This window comes from Aspergillus niger (genome assembly GCF_000002855.4).
Source record: "Aspergillus niger supercontig An12".
Lineage (NCBI taxonomy): Eukaryota > Fungi > Ascomycota > Eurotiomycetes > Eurotiales > Aspergillaceae > Aspergillus > Aspergillus niger.
Window position 1 is genome coordinate 1,477,984 of NT_166527.1, and position 22,502 is coordinate 1,500,485.

The 22,502-nt window shown below is 47.9% G+C and overlaps 12 protein-coding genes across 12 annotated transcripts; 5 read left to right on the forward strand and 7 right to left on the reverse strand.

The window, feature by feature from the left end:
• Positions 1 to 139: 139 nt before the first annotated feature.
• Positions 140 to 1,252, reverse strand: An12g06030 (uncharacterized protein; the record flags this gene model as incomplete). The annotated part of the gene is made up of 1 exon (XM_001395629.3): positions 140 to 1,252. The coding sequence occupies one exon, from the start codon at positions 1,250 to 1,252 to the stop codon at positions 140 to 142; it is 1,113 nt and encodes a 370-aa protein (XP_001395666.3).
• Positions 1,253 to 1,513: 261 nt separating this feature from the next.
• An12g06040 (uncharacterized protein) lies at positions 1,514 to 3,091 on the forward strand (the record flags this gene model as incomplete). Its single annotated transcript, XM_059750944.1, is given in 7 exon segments — positions 1,514 to 1,642; positions 1,695 to 1,736; positions 1,794 to 2,050; positions 2,098 to 2,243; positions 2,298 to 2,506; positions 2,559 to 2,641; positions 2,701 to 3,091. Coding segments are annotated over 7 exon segments (1,257 nt in total).
• Positions 3,092 to 3,598: 507 nt separating this feature from the next.
• An12g06050 (uncharacterized protein) lies at positions 3,599 to 5,544 on the reverse strand (the record flags this gene model as incomplete). The annotated part of the gene is made up of 8 exons (XM_001395631.1): positions 3,599 to 3,640; positions 3,695 to 3,965; positions 4,022 to 4,217; positions 4,267 to 4,308; positions 4,366 to 4,697; positions 4,751 to 4,770; positions 4,826 to 5,092; positions 5,158 to 5,544. 8 exons carry the CDS (start codon positions 5,542 to 5,544, stop codon positions 3,599 to 3,601), a joined length of 1,557 nt encoding a protein of 518 aa, XP_001395668.1.
• A 618-nt stretch (positions 5,545 to 6,162) lies between these two features.
• An12g06060 (uncharacterized protein) lies at positions 6,163 to 6,936 on the forward strand (the record flags this gene model as incomplete). Its single annotated transcript, XM_059750945.1, has 2 exons — positions 6,163 to 6,622; positions 6,659 to 6,936. 2 exons carry the CDS (start codon positions 6,163 to 6,165, stop codon positions 6,934 to 6,936), a joined length of 738 nt encoding a protein of 245 aa, XP_059604509.1.
• A 416-nt stretch (positions 6,937 to 7,352) lies between these two features.
• Positions 7,353 to 8,684, reverse strand: An12g06070 (uncharacterized protein; the record flags this gene model as incomplete). Its single annotated transcript, XM_059750946.1, has 2 exons — positions 7,353 to 7,916; positions 7,956 to 8,684. 2 exons carry the CDS (start codon positions 8,682 to 8,684, stop codon positions 7,353 to 7,355), a joined length of 1,293 nt encoding a protein of 430 aa, XP_059604510.1.
• Positions 8,685 to 10,756: 2,072 nt separating this feature from the next.
• On the forward strand, positions 10,757 to 12,198 carry An12g06080 (hypothetical protein; the record flags this gene model as incomplete). The annotated part of the gene is made up of 5 exons (XM_059750947.1): positions 10,757 to 10,816; positions 10,928 to 11,016; positions 11,109 to 11,489; positions 11,629 to 11,782; positions 12,109 to 12,198. 5 exons carry the CDS (start codon positions 10,757 to 10,759, stop codon positions 12,196 to 12,198), a joined length of 774 nt encoding a protein of 257 aa, XP_059604511.1.
• Positions 12,199 to 12,826: 628 nt separating this feature from the next.
• An12g06090 (uncharacterized protein) lies at positions 12,827 to 13,374 on the forward strand (the record flags this gene model as incomplete). The annotated part of the gene is made up of 2 exons (XM_059750948.1): positions 12,827 to 12,888; positions 13,104 to 13,374. 2 exons carry the CDS (start codon positions 12,827 to 12,829, stop codon positions 13,372 to 13,374), a joined length of 333 nt encoding a protein of 110 aa, XP_059604512.1.
• An 835-nt stretch (positions 13,375 to 14,209) lies between these two features.
• On the reverse strand, positions 14,210 to 15,367 carry An12g06100 (uncharacterized protein; the record flags this gene model as incomplete). Its single annotated transcript, XM_059750949.1, has 5 exons — positions 14,210 to 14,245; positions 14,314 to 14,548; positions 14,604 to 14,743; positions 14,832 to 14,924; positions 15,032 to 15,367. The coding sequence occupies 5 exons, from the start codon at positions 15,365 to 15,367 to the stop codon at positions 14,210 to 14,212; spliced, it is 840 nt and encodes a 279-aa protein (XP_059604513.1).
• Positions 15,368 to 16,216: 849 nt separating this feature from the next.
• On the reverse strand, positions 16,217 to 16,956 carry An12g06110 (uncharacterized protein; the record flags this gene model as incomplete). The annotated part of the gene is made up of 2 exons (XM_059750950.1): positions 16,217 to 16,585; positions 16,669 to 16,956. The coding sequence occupies 2 exons, from the start codon at positions 16,954 to 16,956 to the stop codon at positions 16,217 to 16,219; spliced, it is 657 nt and encodes a 218-aa protein (XP_059604514.1).
• A 1,077-nt stretch (positions 16,957 to 18,033) lies between these two features.
• Positions 18,034 to 19,454, reverse strand: An12g06120 (uncharacterized protein; the record flags this gene model as incomplete). Its single annotated transcript, XM_059750951.1, has 4 exons — positions 18,034 to 18,159; positions 18,338 to 18,471; positions 18,569 to 18,805; positions 19,067 to 19,454. 4 exons carry the CDS (start codon positions 19,452 to 19,454, stop codon positions 18,034 to 18,036), a joined length of 885 nt encoding a protein of 294 aa, XP_059604515.1.
• Positions 19,455 to 19,931: 477 nt separating this feature from the next.
• On the forward strand, positions 19,932 to 21,002 carry An12g06130 (uncharacterized protein; the record flags this gene model as incomplete). Its single annotated transcript, XM_001395639.3, has 1 exon — positions 19,932 to 21,002. The coding sequence occupies one exon, from the start codon at positions 19,932 to 19,934 to the stop codon at positions 21,000 to 21,002; it is 1,071 nt and encodes a 356-aa protein (XP_001395676.3).
• Positions 21,003 to 22,174: 1,172 nt separating this feature from the next.
• On the reverse strand, positions 22,175 to 22,501 carry An12g06140 (uncharacterized protein; the record flags this gene model as incomplete). Its single annotated transcript, XM_059750953.1, has 1 exon — positions 22,175 to 22,501. A coding segment is annotated over one exon (327 nt), but the record flags the coding sequence as incomplete, so codon positions are not given.
• Position 22,502: the final 1 nt, after the last annotated feature.

Sequence of the window (22,502 nt, forward strand, 5' to 3'; positions counted from 1 at the left end):
TCAGTGACACCAAGGCAGCTGATTGAGACAGCCGCCTGTCGGAGACTTGGAGGCAAGCTATATCCAGCTTCTTTATGGCAACCGCAGGAAGTCTCATTAGTGATTACAATAGTTCATTATGCCCACAAAACAGTGCCTCTCATCTACTTCCATTGCCACGCGGTATGCTTTTCTTAGGGGAATCAGATTCTACCCATATCTGCACAGTTGGCACATGATTTCGTCTCCCGGTGAGTGGCTGCTGTGCGCCAGATATATCCGGGGCCCTTGCTTGAATGTGATACCTACCCGATCGGTCAACCTGCACTCGGAAGGTAAATAGCTGCCACTCGAACTGCTTCCGCAGTGCCACATTTGCCTCCTTCCAAGTGTTTCCATCGAGACTGATTTCAACCCGCGAAATCTCGTCTTCCCCCCATGCGCGTCCCCAACCCTCAACGTACCCGGGACCAAGGACTACTTCGTCCGGACGAGGGCGGACTATCATCGAATTTGGCTCAACCCTCCACACGGGTCTTCTCCTGATGCCTTCAGAGTCCGATGGATCAAGCTCATTATAAAAGACTGTCGTGAATGGTCCCATTGATCGTGTTGTCTGCACAGACAATCGACACAACCATTTGGTGGAGTTTGTCCCAAACCATCCTGGAACAACTAACCTCACCGGCCCACCGCGCTCCTTAGTCAACGATTGGCCATTCATCTCGTAAGCCACAAGAACCTCGCATGATAAGGCTTTCTCAATGGGTAGGTCCTTTTGGTACCTATCTGTTGTGACACCGGCAAATGTACCCGAGTCCAGCCCATCGGACCAAACGAACAACCCTCGCTCGAGATCTGGCCGAGCAATTGACAGCAGATACCGCAGCGGAACCCCGGTCCATTGAACATTGCCGATGCGCCAAACATTTTTCGTTGGAGGATTAATGGGACTGCCATAGCACTCATGGAAAGATGTGACTGTCTGGGACGGCATCTGTCGTAGTTGTTCAATATTGATGGAAAAAGGGCGCTCGACAAGCCCGTCTACAATGAGCGTCCAGCGACTGGCATCCACGACGGCGGCCCCCATGTGAATAGTCTGAAATAACTTAGATTCTGGTGTCAGATCCTCGTCAAGTTTATGGGGCGCAGGAGGGTGTCGTATGAAAAAGCCTTTCGGGTGAATGTTGGTGAGACTCTTGTGCTCCGAGTCGGGGATGGACCCCCTGCCATCACTGAAATCGACAGCAGGTAAGCTGCCATCAGCCATCACCTCGTACATTTGTAGGATCCAGGAAATATATGCTTCTAGAAAAAGAAAAATTCCGAGAAACTTCAGGGTAGAAGAATGTCGATGATCTTCCTGTTTTACCCGCAATACCCGCAATAACATGCGGATGCGCCTTCCCGGAACATGCCCCCACGTGGCGTCATGTGAAGAACTTAAACCTATATTGAGTTGGGGCTTTGTACCATCGTGTTTGATTTTGCATATTTTTTTTCCAAAATCTATAATAGCTTACAATTCAGCATGGAGATCACTTCAGCAAGAGGTAGGGCGTTCGCAGCCCTGAAACCGGCCTTCCTGGATGTTTTGGGGGACCTGTGGGATGCGCAGTCCAATCCCGATGGTATTGTGAACCTGGGTCTGGCCGAAAAAGTAGGACAGAAATGCGCGGACTTCTTTTTGAGTTCATCATTGACATTTTCAGACCCTCATGCATGCGGAGATGATGGAATTTGTCAACAGCAATGTAAAAGACAACTATATCCACGTCTAGTCTACCAAGGCCCCATACTAATGGTGCCAGGTCCAATATGACGCACATGTATTAACATACGGGGACGGGTTTAGTGGCTCGCATCGGCTTAAAAATGCCATCTGCCAGTTCTTGAACCGTTATTTCAACCCCCGGACTGCACTATATCCGTGTGACATTGCTGTCACATCAGGTGTTAGCAACGCACTCGAGTGCTGTGCTTGGGCTCTAGCTGATGCTGGGGACTACATTCTCGTTGGACGCCCATACTTCAACGCTTTTAAGACTATATTTGGAACGCGACCACAGTAAGGAACGTTACAATGCTTCTGTGGTGAAGCGCTGATTGTTACAGAATCGAACTACTTGAGGTCGCCTTTGGTACAACCGACCCATTCAGCATCGACGCTATCAACGAGTATGAGCGAGCTTATGCAGAAGCCAAAAGGAAAGGCCTCCGAGTCAAGGCTTTACTGCTGTGCTCGCCACATAATCCTCTTGGTAAGCTCCAGTCCTGCTCACGTAAAAGATGCACTTCATTGAACCACTATCAAGGACGCTGCTACTCCGACGATGTATTAAAAGAATATATGAAGTTCTGTTCCAGAAACAGACTCCATTTGATCAGCGACGAAATATATGCGCTTTCCGTCTGGGAGAATCCGCGCCTTCCTGATGAACCCCGTTTCAAGTCGATATTATCGTTCAACATAGAGGATTTCATAAGTTCAGAAATGGTGCATGTTGTTTGGGGTTTAAGCAAAGTATGAAGCCCTTCAGAACTTCATCTGAACATAAGTGTCTGACCGTGAGTAGGATTTTGGTTCAACCGGTTTACGAATCGGATGCCTAATCAGCAAACGCAACAGGATGCTCCTTGATGCCGTAGAAGGCATATCGTAGGGATCTCACAATATGCCCCCAGTCGGGACAGACGCTAACTGTTCTCTTGATTCAGTCTCTATAATTTCCCGTCCAGTGTTGCAGATCGAATTGCCTCATTGTTGCTATCAGATGACACGTTGTTGAAGCAATACATCTCGACTAACCGGCGTCGGTTATCAGAGAGCTATCAATTTGCAACGAAATTTCTTCAGGCCCATAAAGTTCCCTACGTGGAGTGCAATGCTGCCTTTTTCATATGGCTGAATTTAGGGGCTGTTAAGAAAAGCTGAACAGCCACTGATCAGGAAATGCTTGCGAGACTTAGACAAGAAAAGGTATACGTCGCACCGGGGACTATTTATGCTGCAGAAGAAGCGGGATGGTTTCGCATGGTGTTTGCGCATCCTCCTCACGTCTTAGAGGAAGGGCTAAATAGGATGATTCGCGCTGTCCGGCTAGATTAAATATGTGCGGGTGCAGGAATATCAACTGCTGCATTGGAAGATCTTTGCGCATTTATTCATAATTGGCATAGCTTAGAAGTTTGTCGCACACCATTGTAACCCTCAAAATGGAAAAAGGAGGGAGATATTTTGTTGAATGAGATACGATTGTATCTAGGGAAGCATCAGCTGCCATTGATGTTCTATTTGAATATATTACTATCTATCACCCAGATGATTATGATCGATGCATCAACTCTGATTCATAGATAACATTATAGATTGGAGAAGCCCAAAGTTTTGTATTAGAAAACTATTTCACAAAAGTTAAAATAAAGAAAGTGAAAAACAGAGATTGTATAATTGAGAGCCGAGCCATATCGCCGTACGTAGGTTGCGGACCGAAAGATCTATTCTGTACCAGGAACATATGACCGAAGGATTGATTCCATCTCTGGCCGTAAGATGGGCAAAGAGTCACTCTGCCCACACTGCAGCAGCCCGGAGGATTCCTTTCCCCAAGAATAACTAGTTGGCATACTTGCTCCACGAGCGTAGACGCTTTCCATACTGTCGAACGATTAGCTAATACTCCAGGTTTGAGGCACTGTAGAAGTATCTTACCCGCTCCAAAATAAAAGGTAAGGGGAGCATCGCAACGGAAATAAAGCCTAACGTGCTCGACGACCAACCAATACCAAGCGACTTCAACATCTGTGGAGCAGCCAAAGGCAAAGCACCGCCGAATGAGCTCCGAAAGAAGGTATTTCCAGCAAATACACTGGCTATGTACCTTGGATAAGACTCTCCAAGATAATTGAGTACAGACTGGAATGTGAGATAAAAGCCTGGTGCAAAGAAAGCAGTTCCAATGATGGGGGCGATCCAATGCACGCTAAATACGCGATATTAGTACTGGCTTATACATATAAACGGCATTGATTCGCTCACCTCTCTCTCGACGTCCATGCGAATATGAAGAGGCAAATCGGAATGCAGACTGCTCCGATTTGACCGGGGACTAGGCGAGCTTCAGGCTCCACAATGATATCTGAATTTGCGACCCGTGGCTGGTATGAAAGATATAGCCACAGCGCGTATACAATGACGGACACTACGGCGCCGACGAGAATACCAAAAAATGCAACTATAAATCAAGTTAGAGTAGATCAGAGAGACTTTGGCTAGAGACTTACGGCCTTGTTGGATGGCAGTGAAATGGTAGATTCCATCGAACACTATGAGCAGTGAGTAATTTGCAGGCAAGTACGGCCACAGAATCGAATTTGACTCACCGAATGGGAAGAACTCAAACCATAGGTACAGTATGCCGTAAATGAGCATCGTATGCATGTTGACAAACAGTATTACCGGGTCCGTGCAAGATAGTTTGAAGTCATCCACTGTTTGTCTAACGATGCGCACAGCAAGGTTTGCCCCTGGTGTATCTAACTCGGCTTGACTTTGATATGCAGGGTCTCCCGTTTGCCTACGTAGTCTTTGTGCTCGGCGTAAAAGGATATTGGTGTACAATGTCTCGGGCAACAAGAAGAATATGAATACTGTCGTGAATGCTGTGACGCCTGATAGAAGCCATAGAGTCGCGGTCCATGTTTGCCAGCGCTCACTATTTTGTCCATTAGCTTTGATGTTTCCGGGGTAGAGGAGACAAGTTCTTACACCGCAAGAGTTCCAAGAATCTATAGTCACCAAATTAGCTCAGGAACACTTAGTCGCGCGAGGAAGATAACATACAGGTCCTAAAATAGGCCCACAGACCCCACTGACCGCGTACAGGGCAATTGCATACGGGCACTGGTTAGGCTGAAAGACCTCCATCAGAGTAGCCCCTCCCACACTAATAGGGGCACTTCCAACTAGGCCTCCAAAAAACCGTAGAACTAGTATGGTTTGCAGGTTCTTGGCGAGAGCAGTCCCGATATTAAACAGGCAGAATGCAAGGGAGCCAAGGACATATACTGGAGTACGTCCAATAGAGGGTAAGTTCGACAGTGGAGAAAGCTGTAAGTACTCTGTGATTAGCCGACAAGCAGAACATTATACGTAAATGGGTGATGTCGACGTACAATGAGAGGCCCAATGCCATATGCAATGACAAAGAGGGAGAGTCCTAATGTTCCCTCCGCATTTGTCGCACCAAAGTCCTTCTCAATTATGGGAATACTTGGCGTAAAAATTGCCGATGCCGCGTAGAAACTGAAGTTTAATAACATCACATCAATCATGACAATAGTCTTGGTCAACATTGGCCAATTTCTGGGCATGTCGGGATCATCGGGCCCGGTAAAATCCACAAGGATAAGGCCAAGAGTATCTGAAGAAGTAGGCGACGGACTTTCTCTTGTCGTCACTTCACTTTTCGTTCTTGCGTGATCTGGTGCCGGAAAGAGTTTGCCATTGGAGAGGTAGTTGATAATTCGGCCGAATGTACTATCTCGCAATAAGACCTCCATGTTGGAGGACACAGGACTCATGTAACAATTGACGGATAGTATACTGTAAGTTTAATTATGAAAGAAAAAAGAGAGTTTATTTGTAGAAACGAGTGACAGATAGAAAATCAAGCTCTGCACTCTCAGTAGGTCATTCCTTTGAAGTTTTATAGACGGATGGGGTGTCTACTGCAACTCCGAGAGCAGGAAAATCTATCATCGGAATTCCGAGCATACCGCTAAAATAAACTTTAAATACTAATAATTCCTGTTCCATGGTACAACTCCGAACGGTATTGCTCCGAGTAACCGCGGTATCTCCGCGTCATAATGACAGGCCGTGTTGTTTTATATCTTGTCACTCCTCCTAGTCTGTGATCGCACATTTATGCATCCGGAGGACGTCTCTTTATTCTTCAAAACCGACTCTTCGTAATCTGGGAAAGGAAAGAACCGACTGAAGAGCACTGAAAGGCAAGGGGACAGTGGCCCAAACTCGTTAGCCCAGGAGGAAGTCGAACAGCACTTAGTCAGCCCCTCCACGGATTCGCAAACGTCCAGCAATCAACGTTTTTGCCTTGAAGTATCCTCGCCGGCTGTCCTTAGCCTCCAACACAATAGTACGACAATCGATCGAGAATGGCTCCCCGTTTCATACCCGAACAAGGCACTGCGCCTAATGTCCCTCGCGATGCTAAGCAGACCTACGACACTCTAAAAAACGGTGGAGTCGTCATCATCCCAACCGATGTCGGCTATGCACTCTTGACGAGCACGCAGGCTGGAGTCCAGCAGATATTCTCAGCCAAAGATCGCCGAGAGGGTCACAACATCGGTATCATCGGGACATACAAACAGCATTATGAGATTCACGTGCTCTCGGAGGCCAAATTCGAGATGACACGGGTTCTGACTGAAGATATGGCGATGATTGTCGGGATCATTGCCAAATATGATACCGAAAATCTTCACCCGCGTTTGGCAGCTCTCGATCCGGCGACGCTATCGCAAGTCACGAAGGGCGATACAGTCAGTATAGCAGTCCCTGAAGGCCCATTCTTGCGAGAACTGGGTCGCCTTTGCGACGATGATCCGACGGGTATGTTGATGTTCGGAACTTCTGCCAATCTGACAGGCCAAGGACAGCGATTCCGGGTCGAGGACATTGAGCCCAAGGTGATCAACGCGGTAGACTTGGTGGTGGATTACGGCCTACAGAAATGGCAAGTGTACAAGCGCGGTGGTATGAATTTCGATGCGGAGAATATGAGGGTGCTGCGGAAGGGAGCCGGATATGAAGTCTTTCGCGACCGGATGTTGAGATGGTTCCCTCATTTGCTGGAGGAAGCTGGTGTTACTATGGAGGAGGATCCAGAATGTCAAACCAGCGAGCCGAAAACTGCAGGCTATTAGTCTCCCGCAAACCTATCCTGCGATATATCGCATAATTGGTGCTTTGCTCTAGGAGATTCGTGGCGTCGAATGTATATGAATAACTCGTTATAGACATTGAATAGCAGAATCTACACTATCCATCATATAATATAGCAGAACAGGTAGGGCGAAAACTGATACGAAGGCGAAGATAGTACCCGTACGCCATGTATGAGACATTAACTATACTACGGATTCTGTGAGGCGCTGGTGTTCGTCGGGATAATATATCATTTGTTACAAAATTTGCGGGGGTAGTCAGTAGAGCCGGCAATCACTGGAGGCGAAGAGTCAGCACATACTTGCCTGCCCATAGTTTTGCCGGCTCTATTACCAGCAGAAATAAGTGGATAAGGGGTTGAAGCAGTTCACCACCCGAGACTGTGTATCTCTGATTAGGAACCATGGATATGGGCACAAACACTATATAGCATCATGCCAAACTCATCAACTGTTTGAACCCAGCGTTCGATCCTTCTCCTCCGCTCCGGCTCCTCCATTTCCGTAGATGGCCATAATTCAGATATTTCCAAGCTTCCATCTTGCCAATCTAATAAGTATCTATCATACTCCTTATTCCACGTTTCTCGATCAGCCGCTTCCCATAGTGCCTTATTACCCGGGGCATAGACACCTCTCAGCTCCTCGGCGACGAAATTGGGTAGCATACGGTCCGCGTTATAGATGTTACTAAAAATATAGAGAGTAAATATTGCACGGCGTTTCGTGGCTGCGACAATCCAGGATTCCCATGTCGGTCTGGTCCGCGCTAACTCAGCGGCACAGAAGAGGCCGTTTCGAGCGGTCTGGGATGCCATATTCATGAGAGTTATTATGATTGTGTCGGAGAAACCGCCTCGAGGGCCAAAGTACATTAAGATTGAGTAGATGAGGTAGGCTTGAAAGCTAGATAAGAGCTCGTAGTCATGCTGATCTGGACTCTTCAAATGTGTTATCACCTGTGGTTTGTAACTTGTGCAGTGTATAGAAATGCATACCTCACTAGCGAGCCTTTCCATCTCCCGTGCAACTGTATTCAAGACTATCTCCTCACTCCCTGGGACTGCCTGTTCCCACATACGTACCAGACTGTAGCAGTTCGCCAGTGCTCGAGGTGTCTCATTCTCTCTGACCTGGACATGGTGAATAATAGGAGGGGGTCGTCTGTCCCTCAACATGTATCGCGGATATGTTTTCATAATCCGCGCAATAAATTGTAGGGTATGAGGATGGCAGACTTTTGGAGTTTCACTTCGTCCGTGCGCAGGCAGGAAAAAGGGCCTAAGCCACCGGTCGCGAATATCCTCTGCAATTGAGCTGGGGGTCAAATTGATCGCTTCGAAGTCGAATTCCTTCTCTTTTGAGAACGCTTCGATGGGAAGTTCCTGAGCCTGCTGGTTTGGCGGACACCACATAGTATTGTTCGCAGAAGGACTGGGAGTATATGACAAAGATGGTGGCGTCTGCAACACTCTTGAGCTGAGTTCTGGAACTGAAGGCGAAGGCACACTTTGACTCTCTAACGAATCGGTTTCTCCAATATGTGTTTCTTGTAGGCGAGGAAAGTGGCGATGCTCCAAGGCTGTAGTCGTAGTACCATAATCGCAGGTTCGGCCAGTCAACCTGCACCGAGAGCATGCGGGTCGATCTAGAGTGCACCGTACCTTAGACTTGATACAGTTGCTACATGCCTTTCTGCGTGGAGGACGACTCTGGCTTTTAGCCATTTTTAATCTTGTCATATATCGCAATCTGTGATCTGCAGAGAAGGAGATTTCAAAAATCATGTAAAGAGAGAGATGTGGAAACCACTCATTGGAGAGCGACCCGATCGCCTTCTCCGACCGCAGCCCTCGGGTCATCTTAGTAATGCCCTTCGGAAATGTACCACGCAAAAAGATTGGTTAGAATACGAAGTTAATCTCATCACTATGGTCGGAATTCCGATGGCATATTACTTTCCTCTCGGGTTGCAGTAGATAATGACTCCTGTGGGTTTGTTTAGAGGTGGTCCTGTATGGAGTGGAAATAGCACCAAAGCTATAGTCGTGATGTCTTACTCTTTATCCGCATGTCCTTTCGCCCCCGGCCAAACACGATGTAGCATGCTACATGAGCAAGCCTAAGATATTTACGTTCTGAAAGGGTCTTGGTCATTTCATCTGTCTGGGTGCCTCAAGCGAGAAGCTTGCTCTTGGTAAAAAGTATCACTTTACCATTTAAAAAAAATTTATAGGTTTCTATTCCTCGCGCCGGCAATACAATGTCAATATCGGCATAGGAGAGTTATGATTTCATTATACCGGAGTATCAAGACCGCATTAATGGACGCATGTTCGAGGTCACTTTTGGCAAGGAGCTCCAATATGTAGTTGGGGCTGGGGCCAACTAGGTGTGCTGGCTCTTTTCCGAATCTTAGTGGGCGGGTAGAAACTGACATGACTGATTGTTGAGCTTCGGCGTCTATTTCTTATCCGACGGTTGACCAGTCTGTCGAGCCACCCCCGAGTTTCAGTGAGACCTATTCTGCTTCCAGGTCAGTTCGAGACCATGTAAGATTGCACAAGGATTAGTAATCGCACTATGGAAATCCAGTTCAACGTACTACTTAGTTCATAGAGGCCACGGCACGGAGTAAGATAGTGACATTAGGCATCTTCGTGTCCTTGACTAAAGCAGAAATGACAGAAACAAGATTCCTAAGCTGGCAGTTAGAATAGTACTCTAATCTCTTCGCAGTACAGTAGCTAATAATAAGGACTGCTCTTACACGACCACCTGGTATATTATTGACGCAGAAAGTAGAGTCACGATGCCTAAGCTATAAGAGATGTGAAATAGGTGATCGCATACAAATAAGAGAAAGAGTACCTTAAGCACCGAAGCTCGTTCTCTTAAACTCAATTCAAGAAAAAAGGAAAAAAAACGTAGTTGTATAGTAGTTGCCAGAGAAGAGGGATGGCTCTCAGATACGAGAGGTAATGAAAGACAGGACTGGTAGCCGGAGATGAAGAAAACGGAACATCTCCTTTCGATGTGTGAGAGAAGTAGAAGGTCAACCCCGAGTGAGAAAAGAATCAAGGTACACGGAACCGGAGGGCCTGAAACACATGAGAGCCTATTTGGGCACTGGTAAGATTAAATTGACACCCTTTATTCCAGCACAGAGTGCTAATTTACAGCCAAGATAGACTGAGAAAGCTGAACTTCGCACACTGTATGCTCCCACTCGCCAGTACATGGTGGGCTTGTCAGGGAAGGTCTTACTACCAGGAACAAGGTTGTGTACAAGCAATGCCACTTGTTCCGCCGGGGTGGGTTGAGCATGTGTAGAAATGGAGCTGTCATAACAACAGTCTCCGTGAGGCCTATTCTGCTTCCAGGCCGGTGACATCATAAGAGAAAGTTCATAAGGCCACGACAAAGAGTAAGAAAGTTGCACTGCGCGTCTTCGTGCCCCGGTCTGGAGCAGAAACTACAGAAACGAGATCCACGATCACCAGGTGTATTGTTGACGCAGAAAGCGAAATATACAACTTCTAACGTATGAGGCGTGTATAAGGTGGCCACAAACAAGCAAGAGAAAGGGCACCTTAGGCGATGCAACTCTTTCTGTTAGAAGCAAGACCGAAGGAAAGTAGAGGTGTTATGTTGGTGAGAGACGAGAGATTGCTAAGAGACTGGACTAGTTGTTGCAAGAGACGAGAGAAGCGGAATGTCTGGCACTCTAGACGCGTGTGAGAAGTAGAAGGTCGGCCCCTGGTCAGTTTGATAACGACAGTTTGACACTCTCAACACCATGACCAAACACGATGCTGCGTACCACTTTATACGCGTCGTAGACATATTCCTTGTCTTCGTCAGACGTTCTGAACTTCCTCACTACTTCTCTCGATAGCTGCCCGATCAATCACGACTGTATGGGTGTCAAGTAATTGGCCACGCTGTGTTTCGCGTGCGTAGCACGTAGTTCGGGAAGCTTCGGGTCAACGAGATCTTGCAAGTCAATGTTCCTGAGCGCCAGCTTAAGCTGGAAGTCCCAGTCAGAGAAGCTCAAACGTCCTCGCAGCAAGAGAGGCAAACCTGGTAGACCCTTTTGCGGGCTCTCTGGCACCCTATCTGCTCGCTTGTTTGGGGGTACCGTGGTAAAGGGACATCCCTTCGAATGAGACAATCACGTCCTACTTCGAATGTCATGTTGACCAATGGATTAGAGTGGTTGACACGGGTATATTCGACAAATGGCGTGGTATAGCGCGTTTCTTGGCGCAACGGGAGGTTCGTACTGGATCACGATATCATCACCAAGACCGGCGCGTCCCCGTTCATTACCTTAGTGGCCATAGGCCCTCCGCCTCGTTTGGTGCCGAAAGATTGCGTGTAGCGAGTCATATAGTTTCACGGCAAAGAGGCCAGGCTTATAGCCTATTCGGGCACGCTCTACAGGGGAGAAGCAAAAGGAAGCAAAAGAATGCAGCAAGATCTGTGTTGTATTGCTATCTAGAAAGGCGCAGCGGAAAGAGCGCGAAGGGGTGTTTGGTGAGGCGGCCCAAGCCGGAACCACGTGACCAAGCCTACTAATATTACTGCCTCACACGGCCACACGGCCCCCTAGGCGAAGAAGCGTGCAGTGAAGTATTAGACGAGAAGCCGTAGTTCTTTCTTAGATAGGCAACTTATGCACATCTCAAGCATTGTTTCCAGGATGCTGAGCGGCAGCGGTAGCGGTTTACGACCATCCTCTGTGACCAATAGCTTCGTATCAGTCCAGGACTCGACTCCAAAGCAATGGGAACACTCCAGGGTATTGACGAAGAACAATGAGGTCAGCGAGATCAAATATTCCTGATACAAGCACGAATGTCTCTAACCTGACGCAAATATTCAGTAATTTTGGCGGGTACCTTTTTTACCTCCCCCAATCAGTCAGTGCTTACGCACAATCTCAAGCCGGCCACAGCTGGCTGCATACTACATCACAAATGTTCGCTTGAACAGCAGGCCCATTAGAGGATAAGGACAGGCCCTTCTAAGATTCATGCTTCCAGCTCCGAATTGACCGCATACACTGCAGACATATGGGTTACACGCAACCTACCTTTCAGCATCAACTTAACCTTTGCACCTGTTCCTTTGTGATACTCACTTCAGTACATCGTAAGGAAGCGAGTCCTTACAAGGGTTGGTCACCCGCGTCAGTATACGGGTAATTCTAGGGGCCCACAGAGTATCTGCGGGTAGTGGAGGCCTTACGGTCTTGTTTTGAACCTTTTCCCCTGGAAAGGTTCCTTAGAGCAGGCTCTCGTAAAAAATCATATCAATAGTTTATGTGCAATTTAAAGAAATATAGAGAATGTTAAGAACATATATATATGGATTAAAAGTACCATAGATCTCACAGGAGGATATCTTTATAAACTTACTAAGAGTATTGTATAAGGATTTAGCTCTAAATATCTCAACAAATTAATGAAAAATTAGAAATAGCTTTATCTTTCAATTATAGTATTCAAATATTGTAGATTAATATACAGGGTTCTGTAAATAGTAATCTCACAGCCTGATAGTGTGTTCCGGCCGCAGGTGCTCACTAAGTGTGAGAATCTGATGGATCTCACATTAACCTGATAGAGTAAGCTTATAAGGGATGCTCATTCTGAGCTGTTTAGCACAGAATCCTAGACTTTCACTGGATGGCCTAGTCGCTTAAAGTCCGGAGGATTCACTCCTGAAGTGAACCACGAGCGGATCTGACAGCAAGGATGCTCTGGCTGCGCTATATTTAGATAGTCCATTCTATCCATCTATCCTTCTATCCAGACGAACACCAGCGCCTCACGGCATTAATAGAATAGTTTCTGTCTCCCACATGGCGTGCGAGAAAAATCGTCGACTTCGTACCGGTGTTTGCGCTACCAAGTCTGCTATATTGTACGTTGCATAGAGTAAGTTCTGCAATTCACTAAATATCGGGCTGTGGTTAAATCCATACAAATTGTCCCAGACTAAGATCCGTTAGCGTCCCGAATTCATCAAGATAGCGGCATCAAGAAAAGTGTGCTTATATCCAATATTATCATTCTTGGTACTTTCCATTCATGAAAGCAGCCAATCTCATCTTACCATATCTGATTAACGCACACCAGAACGACCGACGTCGAAAATGTCACAATATACGATCAGATGGGCGAAATACCGTCTGAGACTCTGTTCGCTGCGCTAAAAGCTGTTAGCGATGCCGATGCCAAAGTCCTCGCCGACGCGGGTATTCGGCTACACCACAACCTCGAAGACCGCACATACCGCGCAGCTCTCCGACGACAAGGCTGGAACCCCAGAAAGAGCAATCAGTACGAGCAATTGGCCGACTATCTCGCATTTGACTCAAATGCGAACCTCTGCTGCGTGATTGCATAATGCCAGGTTCGTGTCCTCATCATGCCGAGCGATACTGTACCAGTGGGATCGAAGATTGTATTTTACAGGCCCCTCTTGGGCTTGTCACCCTGGAAGAAGAGAGATAGTGATCTCAGCTGGACCTGCTGGCACTGGGGTTGTTAGCAGTTATTCTTGTTGACAGATCAGGGTAAGTCGCGGACCAGTACGCACCAATGTTCCATACTTCTGCTATGTAAATAGGGCGAACTGACCGTGGGATTTCAACATTACTCTGTTAGTTTCGGACCGGTTTGATTGCCATGGACCACCACATTGTCACAGACCTACTCTGGTTGACCCGGTGACTTTGTTAGTACGGTGGAGAGTGGCAGGGATTTGAATCCTTGAAGCGGTAAGTCTCCCATACAGCACCACCTTCTTAAATCGCCATGGTGAAGCCTTGAATAGCAACGCTGAATGGCCGTAACTATGAAGTATTAATAATCATATGAACAGCAGAATCCAAAGGATTCAGATCCCTGCACCTTCCCACTGTATTAAAAAAATTACCGGGGTCAATCGTAGTAGACATCAAAAGATAATGCTATAAATCTCTAGGGACATAGAACTCTAATTTGGTTATTTAGGACTGACTTGACCACCAATACATCTTGGTGCGTTGATCTAACGCAGTGCACGCAGTAGTCTGTGGATAGCCGGACTGATCTAACAGGGTGGGGTCTGTTGACAGCCAACAAGACAGCAAGTTGTGACCGTCCCTTGAACAAACAACTTTTCCCACACAGACAAGGCCAGAAATGAATGAAAGAAAACCTATATAACCTGCTACTCTCCTCAACCCCTCTTTAATACTTCACCTCACTCTTGAAGCCCCCCAATATTGTCCCATCTAGAGGCATCAAGTCAAAACCCCATACTCCAAGTATCACACACTATGTTTTCATAATTCAAACCTACCAAAACAATCCCAAAATGTCCGTCCGAGTCATCATCTACGCCTACCGTAAACCCGGCCTTGACCTCCAAATCTTCAAGGACCGCTACGAAGCCCACATCGAGCTGGTCAAGCGTCTCTCTGGCGACGACTTCCCCCTGTCCCACAAGCGCATGTACATCGCGCGTACCACCATCAAAAACTCCCAGACGGAAGAAAGCAACAACAACTCGACTCGCAATGCCCTTACTCCTGCCACTGTTCTTGTTGGTCGCCAGACAGATTTCGATTTTGATGCCTACGCTGAACTCACCTTTGCGGACCAGACAGCCTTCCAGACGTTCTCGGCGAAGGTGATGGCGCCTGAAGCGGCAGCTCAAATTGCTGCAGATGAGGAAGGGTTTTTGGATCGGAGTAAGCTGGGGATTGCTCTTTTGGGGGATGTGGTGGAAACTACCAATTGAAAGGGGAAGGGAAAGAGGGGGTGTGTAGTGTGGCTAGAGATGTATATTTTTTGTATGTCCTTGCCCAATGGACAGACTGCCACATGTGGATGTCTATGTATGACGCTAGTTGCTGGGGCGGAGGGAAGCGCGGGGTGTCTTTCAAGACTAGAAGCACCATTCTGATCCCCCTAGTTATTGTATAGAGCTAATCGATGATACATAATCAGGCCTCTAAAAGAGGGTCTATACATCCAATAAATGTCAGAGCAAATACTCACTAATACAGACCACGCACAACCTTCTTACCTGCATTACCACCACACTCCATATAACCCTTCGCACCTACAGAAACATTAGAGGCATACTTGAAGATAGCCTCGTTGGTAATAGTCACAATATTCTGACTTGATGCGGTCATATAATCGGTCAAAGGGCTCTGCGCACTGCAGTCATAGCCCGAGTTGACGACGAAGGAGGCGGTACCGGAGACGGCCCAGACGGATGGTATGGCGAAGCCAAAGAGGGCCTTGCTGATGTAACTCTCAGTTTGAGCGTTGGCCTGATTATTTATTAGGTAGTCTAACGATGGGCTACCGCCGCCACCCTCAATGAGATTATCATTGGCAATCATGGTGCTGATGAGACTGATGGAGGCATCTAGCCGTAGACTACCCGACCCCAGGGTGGCGGGTGAAGGTATCTTGGGATTTTGGAGTCCATTTATCCCTGTATGATATGGATCAGCAAATTCTGGAATTCATAAGAATCAATGATATTTACGGTCCATTCGATAGTGAATCGCTCGCATACGCCGGATTTGAGGGCGTTCCGGGCCATATTCTTGCTTCAAACGGTGAAGCACCTGCATAGCTAGCATCTTCCATAGCGAGTTCGATCAGGTATAAGATTATGGATTGAATTGAACATGCTATCTATGCAGCGCAGTCGACTGATCGGCTGCCCACGAGTCCATCCTCGCGGTTCTTCGTCCATGTTCTTCACGCCTCGCCGCCCTCGAACTAAGGCTCTACGCTTATTATTATTATTTTTTTTTTTTTTTTGGCCTATAACACCGAGGAGCATCTAGAGTGTCAAGAAAGACTAGAGATGAAGAGTCTATACCCCAAATCCATATTAACTGTGGCTTCATAATTAGTTAGCGGATACTAAAAACATAGTACAATAACTTCATCTGTTCATTCTTATCCCTTCGTATCCTGCTAAGCACATACGAACGGTAATAACTGCAATATTACGGATTCTATCGGAAAAAGTCCCTCTGGAGATGTCTCTCACAACCTTTAGAACTCTCTGCCTTTGTCTGGGCTTCTTCTGCCTGATCTATATAAAATAGATTACACAGTATACCCTTATCAATGGGGCACAGTTGAGGTATACCTCAATCTCTCCAAAGCTTCAGCGCGGTCTCTGACTATTGATACATCTTTCTTAATTGATTTGATCAATCAGCGAATCTTCTCTATTTCGCGAGCCCGGTTTTTGTCACAATAGCCACTAATATGCGCGCTGTTTCAATCTCAGCTGTCTGCATGTCTGTCGGTCCACGCGTATCCCACAACTGATGATTGTTTTTCAGATTGTTCTTGATATTAGTGATCTTTGTAACAGCCTTGACAAATAATATCATAAATATCATGTACAACGTGAGCCAGGAAGCATTTCCAGGTGTAGCGTCTTGATGGCCAAAGACCATATCTATGGCCGCCGCCCGTTGAGACATGAGTATGCCGGGCTTGTTGTTTATTGGCGATATTCCGCGAGTGTTGGTGATCATGACGAGTTGCCTCATTAAATAGCGAATCGACTTGTGTTGATGGCAACACGTACGCTATAGGTCAATTAAGTTCAATCCCCATTTTCAAGTGGCAGATCTACATATGAACATGAGATATGGTGCGATCACGGCCACACGTAGCTCAATTCATCCCTTTCAATGCCAAGAGCTGATCTAGCCTCATCGACGGCATCGTTCTGAATAAAGGCCCTTACGTAGAGGGTAATTGAATGTGCAACAGGACTTCCGTAACTTGTACAAATCCGGCGATTCAAAATGCCCTGTGGATGCCATGCGCCCGGCGCTGGGCGCGGCTGGGCGCTTCCAATGTATGGTCCGATGCCATCAACGTCTGGAAGAATATCAATAAGCCAGAATTGTAGCATGCCGAGAAGGACTCCCAATCCAATATGAACACTTTCCATGCCGGTGAGACGCCGAATTTTGGACTGTCAGCTCCAGATACCAGCTGTTTCACGGCCGAAACGTGCGAATTGTTCCAAGGCTTCGGCCAAGGCACCGGTGATTCGGGTGCTGCGGCAATGGTAATTTATAATTGTTTCAGTGATCAACTCGGTAAGTCTTGCAACTCCTGTCCTGAGAAGGATGAAAGTGGCTGACGAGACTCACCACCCAGGCATACTCCCAATTGATGCTGCCATCAGAGCAGTTGGTGGCACATACAACGACACCTAGCTCCAGGACTTGAGGAACACCTTTGCACCGGTGCCTCCGACTCCTAGCGACAGTGCCTGCTAGGTCTCGGTATCACGGTGGTCACCGTGCCATAGTTCGAGGGGGGTAAGTTGCGATATATAATGTCCTCCTCGACTTCGCAGTAATCACACAAGGCAATGCATGCCAGCCCAGCTGCGCATGTTAGCAGGGAAGGCTGAGGGACCTTTCGAGGCAATCTCCAACGAGTGCAGGCGTTCTTCCATGCTTTGACGCAGCGCCTTGATCTCCGCGTGGAGGGCCTCTGCCACCAGGAGCGCCCTGGGGGCTTCTTGAAGAGGCCAATCAGAAATTCCTGTTCATCCTTGATATAATCAGTGACTGGATTGGCAGTTCAAGAGCCTTGACTCTCTTCCAGGTGCCTCAGCAGTGCGTTTGCATCGTGTTGGAGGCCCAAAGCGCGTTCTTCTGGATGTTCCTTTTTTCTTGCGGGTTAGGTCGCCTTCGACGCCATCGTCATGATAACCCAAATAAAATTGGCATCAAACGATAGCGAAGAGAGTTACGAGAAACTTTTTGAATTTTGAAGCCTCTAGGCCTTGGGTTGCGGCGTGATTTCAAAAACTAGGCTCTGGCACAAATTGCTGTTTTTGAATTGATGAGGTGATGCCTGGCTACAGTGAACGAAACCACGCGATGTGTAGAGACATTCGACTGGGGCCACGCAACACATTGTGTGGCATATGCAATTTACTAGTTCAGCTTGTCCTTGTCACATGATCTGCACCTTCCTATAGCTTCTAGTCCTCAGCGAGGACCTTCTTTGTTCACACCTCTAAAGTACTAGACATTCCGCGTCTCCCATCTCTTACAACCAGTCCAGTCTCTTGGCAATCTTTCGTCTCCCAGAGCCATCTAACATCTCTAACAACCACTTTCCCTTCTACCTTGAACTCAAGAAATCAAGCAACATCGCCTGGGCTGCCCTTTTTCTTGTATTGTACGCGACCATTTTATCCACGTCTCTCATAGGTCAGTCGTTGTGAATTTCGCTTTCTGCATCAACAATATGCCTGTGTAAGAGCAGTCCTCATCATGAGCTACCGTGCTGCCGAGAGTTTAAGATCGTACTCTAACAGCAGAACTAAAGGTCCCACGTCTAGAGCAGAAAAGGCAGACAGGGGTACGAAGACGCGCAATGCCAAATACCTTACCCTCTGTCGTGGCCTCCATTGCCGTGGCCTTTATGAACATGTACGTTGAACCTGTCTATTGAAGTGAGACTATTAATCCTCGTGCAGTCTCTCATGGTGTCGAACCGACCTGGAAGCAGGGTAGGACCCTGACCCTATACATATTGACCTCGAATTGAGCAACAGTGGTTGACTCCATCAGAAACGGTTGTTCCAGAGAGACAAGCGAGCGCTCGATCAAATGGTGAGCGGGCGAAGCAGAAATAGACGGTATCTGTTATTCCACCGTCTATTCCTGCTTCGCCCGATCGAGCTCGAACCACCGATGCTGTAAGTGTTCCATGAGCTAGGTCGTCGGCATTGCACCGTACTGAATGCTCCGATCCAGGCGAGGTGTGGCATGTTTCTGCAGCCGCCAAGTGTCAAATCAGCCCATGAGAAAGCGTTGTTATGAGGAATAACTGGAGACATTGACACGAAAGCATTATCGAAGACCCGCAATACTCGATTGTTACGCTACCTTTCTTCCTGTTTGTTTCCGCCCCTTTATCTGTTTGTGACTGCTGTTACTGACACACCCCCTTCGTTGAAGTTCCTCCATCTTCCATGTGTTCTGGCTCCCATCATCAACTTTGGAAGCCGACCCACCTGTCCCCGAGTCGATCACCTGGCTTCAAGATATCAATCCACGACCTCATGGACTCTGAACAATACAGTGGCCTCAAAGTGGGTGTGGAGGAGAAGAGCTCCACGTTCACCGAGCTATCGTCTGTCCCCAATGAGATACAAGCGCTATTCGACTTGTCAGTGCAATAGGACGCTTGGGCGACGCATTTTCTGTTGGCCTCGGACGGCCTTATTTCATCGTCGGCGTAGGACATAGCGAATGGATTGACATCGCTTAGGCCTGAGCCTCTACAGCTCAACGATCTGCAGACATCCCTGACAAACATACTTGGGGATGAGGAGCTCCGACTTCTCTGGCCTGACTCTATAAGGCAAGCTGTATCTTCGCCGGCTTCTGCGGAGTGGTTACATGTCTGTCCTTGATACATCTGGAAAGCCTACCGTTTGCTGTTTACTGCTTAGAGGAATGTTATTTCCGGAGACAATGATGTGATGACCACAGGAGTCTTAATTCTCTACATACACTTGGAAATCCGTTCCCTCTTTGGTCCGGAGCGTGGATGTTGAAAGCTTCCTACGTAATCCGCGATAATGCAGATGCACATAATATTAGGCTATCCCAGATTTAAAAGGAAAATACAATTCTCCTGCGTGCACGCCTAGTTTCTCTTAAGTTGTGGTCGACGCACTCCCATGAGTGCTGATGCAGTGTCTTACTGGGCTCCCATAGTAGGGGAGACGGAGCTTGCATCCAAAATAGTCCGCATAACATAACAAGGATCGTTGTACTATTGTGGAGCTACAATATACTGGTAATATAATATGAACGTGATGGAATAACGAAATGATAATGGACGGCTACTATCGGACCCCTATGCGCGTTAATACACTACTTATGGCCCAACATGAGAGATCCTAGATTGGGTAAGAATGGCGCAGGCTGCAGAGATCGGGCTAGCTCGAGGGACACACCTGCAGCATCATGCCGTGACATCCGTTTAGCCGCCCGAGAAATTCCCTTCTCCTATCCTTTCCCCCTTCATCCTCTTCAACAGCCAGCAGTCAGAGTTGTTCCCCAGTTTGGTCCTTCATTCTTCCCACTTTTCATTCCACACTTTTCCTTCAACATGAACTACCTTCCATATCTTTCTTGGGCCGTATTGGTGGTAAACTCGGTGATTGCAATGGGCGACGGCACACCAGATGTCTCTTCTGGCATCTTCGAAGTGGACTTGATTTTCCCACGCAATGAAACGTACACCCCTCAGGCGCTGATGCCCATAGTTTTCGCGCTGCAGAATCCGTCCCTGGCTTCCCCTCTGGCAGCTACTATCACCTGGGGGTTGCGAGAAGGCAACAACTGGTCTGCCCCAGGTTCCATCACCGGCGGGGCTTTTGAGCTCTCTACATTGAATCTTCCGACTACTGGGCCTGGATTTGCCACCAGCATCTTCAACACTCTCTCCTACCCGGACGGCTCTTGGACCTTTGCCTGGAACCTACAACTTTACAATTGCTCCGTAGCTGACAGCGCAAGTTGCTTGTTGTCTGAAAGCGTGAATTGCTCTTTGGCTTACAACCCAGATCAAATCATCGAAATATACAATACCGTTGTTTTCACAGTCAGCCAGTCAGGGCAGGCACCCAGTCTCGAAGCAGCCACATCTTCCGACATGTGTGGCACCATGGAAGCCTATGCGTTCAACGTGACATCTACCAGGGCAGCCTGCGGCTTCCTTGCGCCCAGTCCGACCACCAACCCGTGCGCGGCGACAATCAACAATTCCGCGGCGTCCAGTATATGGGCAACAGCCACCGATTTTGCTTGTGACCCTCGAACGCATTCGGAATACCCCAACGTCACCTGTCCGACCCCCTCCTCCAAATCCAACGGCGCGAGACAATATGGAATGGTCGCAGCATTGACATTGCTCACGCTCTTTACCATGGCGACTGCCTTGATCCACCTTGGGTGATGACGAGGGCAAGAGGCCCCTTTTCATATGTAGTATTAGTATCAAAATTATTGTGTCTCTAGTACTCGTTAGATCTAGATTGTTCACCCATAATCTCGGTGGTAGTGTGTAGCAGTGTTGCGTCCGTCCAGTTTCCGCGGGGGACTAATAGTCGCACTAGTTCAGCCTTACAGGGTAGGAATTATACGGAAAGTGAAGCGAAGCGAGGGTTCAATACCCATGAGCTTAGCTTGTCTTGGCAGAGATGTTAATCTCCATCGGGTTGCCACTCCGCTCCGGTGGCCCTTCGGTCGGGAACTGATATCACACATGGTGCTCTTTTCGCCCTACGGAATGCACCTCAGGGGTCTGAGAGTTCAACAGAATGCAACAATACTGAAACTTAACCAATGAGGAAGCCAACTAGTAGATCTGTCCCTGGCAGGGGGGACGGGGGGGACGGGGTTACTGTGCAAGATAATTGGCCCTCCTGACAAGCTAGTCAGCGGTAGCGCCCAAGGCAAGCCTTACGACTTACGAGGCTTTTCGAAGCTTCACCCGACCGTTCCCCAAAGTTGCGGGCGACGCTTCTGGTCGGTGTGATTGGGGGAATCATCCGGAATCATCCGAAAGACCCGACCGCCGGTTGGCATTGCATTAGTACTAAGTATTACTAGTATGTAGTAAGTTAACTAGTTATCCAGTAGCTATCCATATGAGTCAGCTTAATTTTCAAGGTGATCATACGGACTCCGTACACGCTCCCAACACTGTCTCAATACGGGGTACACTGCCCAGTGTCCACAGCTGACCAAAGGGGTAGATACTGAATAGCTACTGGTTTAGAACCTTCAACGAAACACTAGTAAGCCTAACAAAATTATGGATAGGCAAGTATGTGCTGATTCTTCGCCTCCAGAGATTGGCGGCTCTACTGAATACCCTCGCAAAATCTGTAACAAATGATTTATCATCCCGCCGAACGAACACCTCACGTGGATGCTCAAAGGAGGCCCACGGGGGGTTCTGCCCGATGGCCGCTATTAACCGCCGTAGATCACGTGGAGTCGCAGGGAGAAGTGAAAGGAAGAACGTGAGGGAAGTGAAAGTGGGTCCCACCGGTGGACGTCCTCGGGGGGTTGCCCACCAAGCATCCCGTCTACGAGGGGCTGGCTACGAGCGTTCTAATTGGGTCAGGGAAATTTGGGAAGAGCTTCATGTTTAATAATATCGCTAGTATGGCTTGAGTTCACCACGATCTCATCTCCAGCTGTGTCCAGTGTATCGAAACCGATCACATCATCGACAGGTTGCAACTGATTAGTATCCACTGCGTTGCCACCGTGCTCGGGCTCTTCGACTCCCATAGTTACACCAGTATCACTGGTTGCAGTCGCGACTGATGGCACAGGCTCTGGATCAGGTACAGGGAGGCTCGGTGGGTTGTGCACATCCTCTGGCTCAGGTACAGGGAGGCTCGGTGGGTGTTGCACAGGCAACGCCACTTGAGCCGCCGGAGCG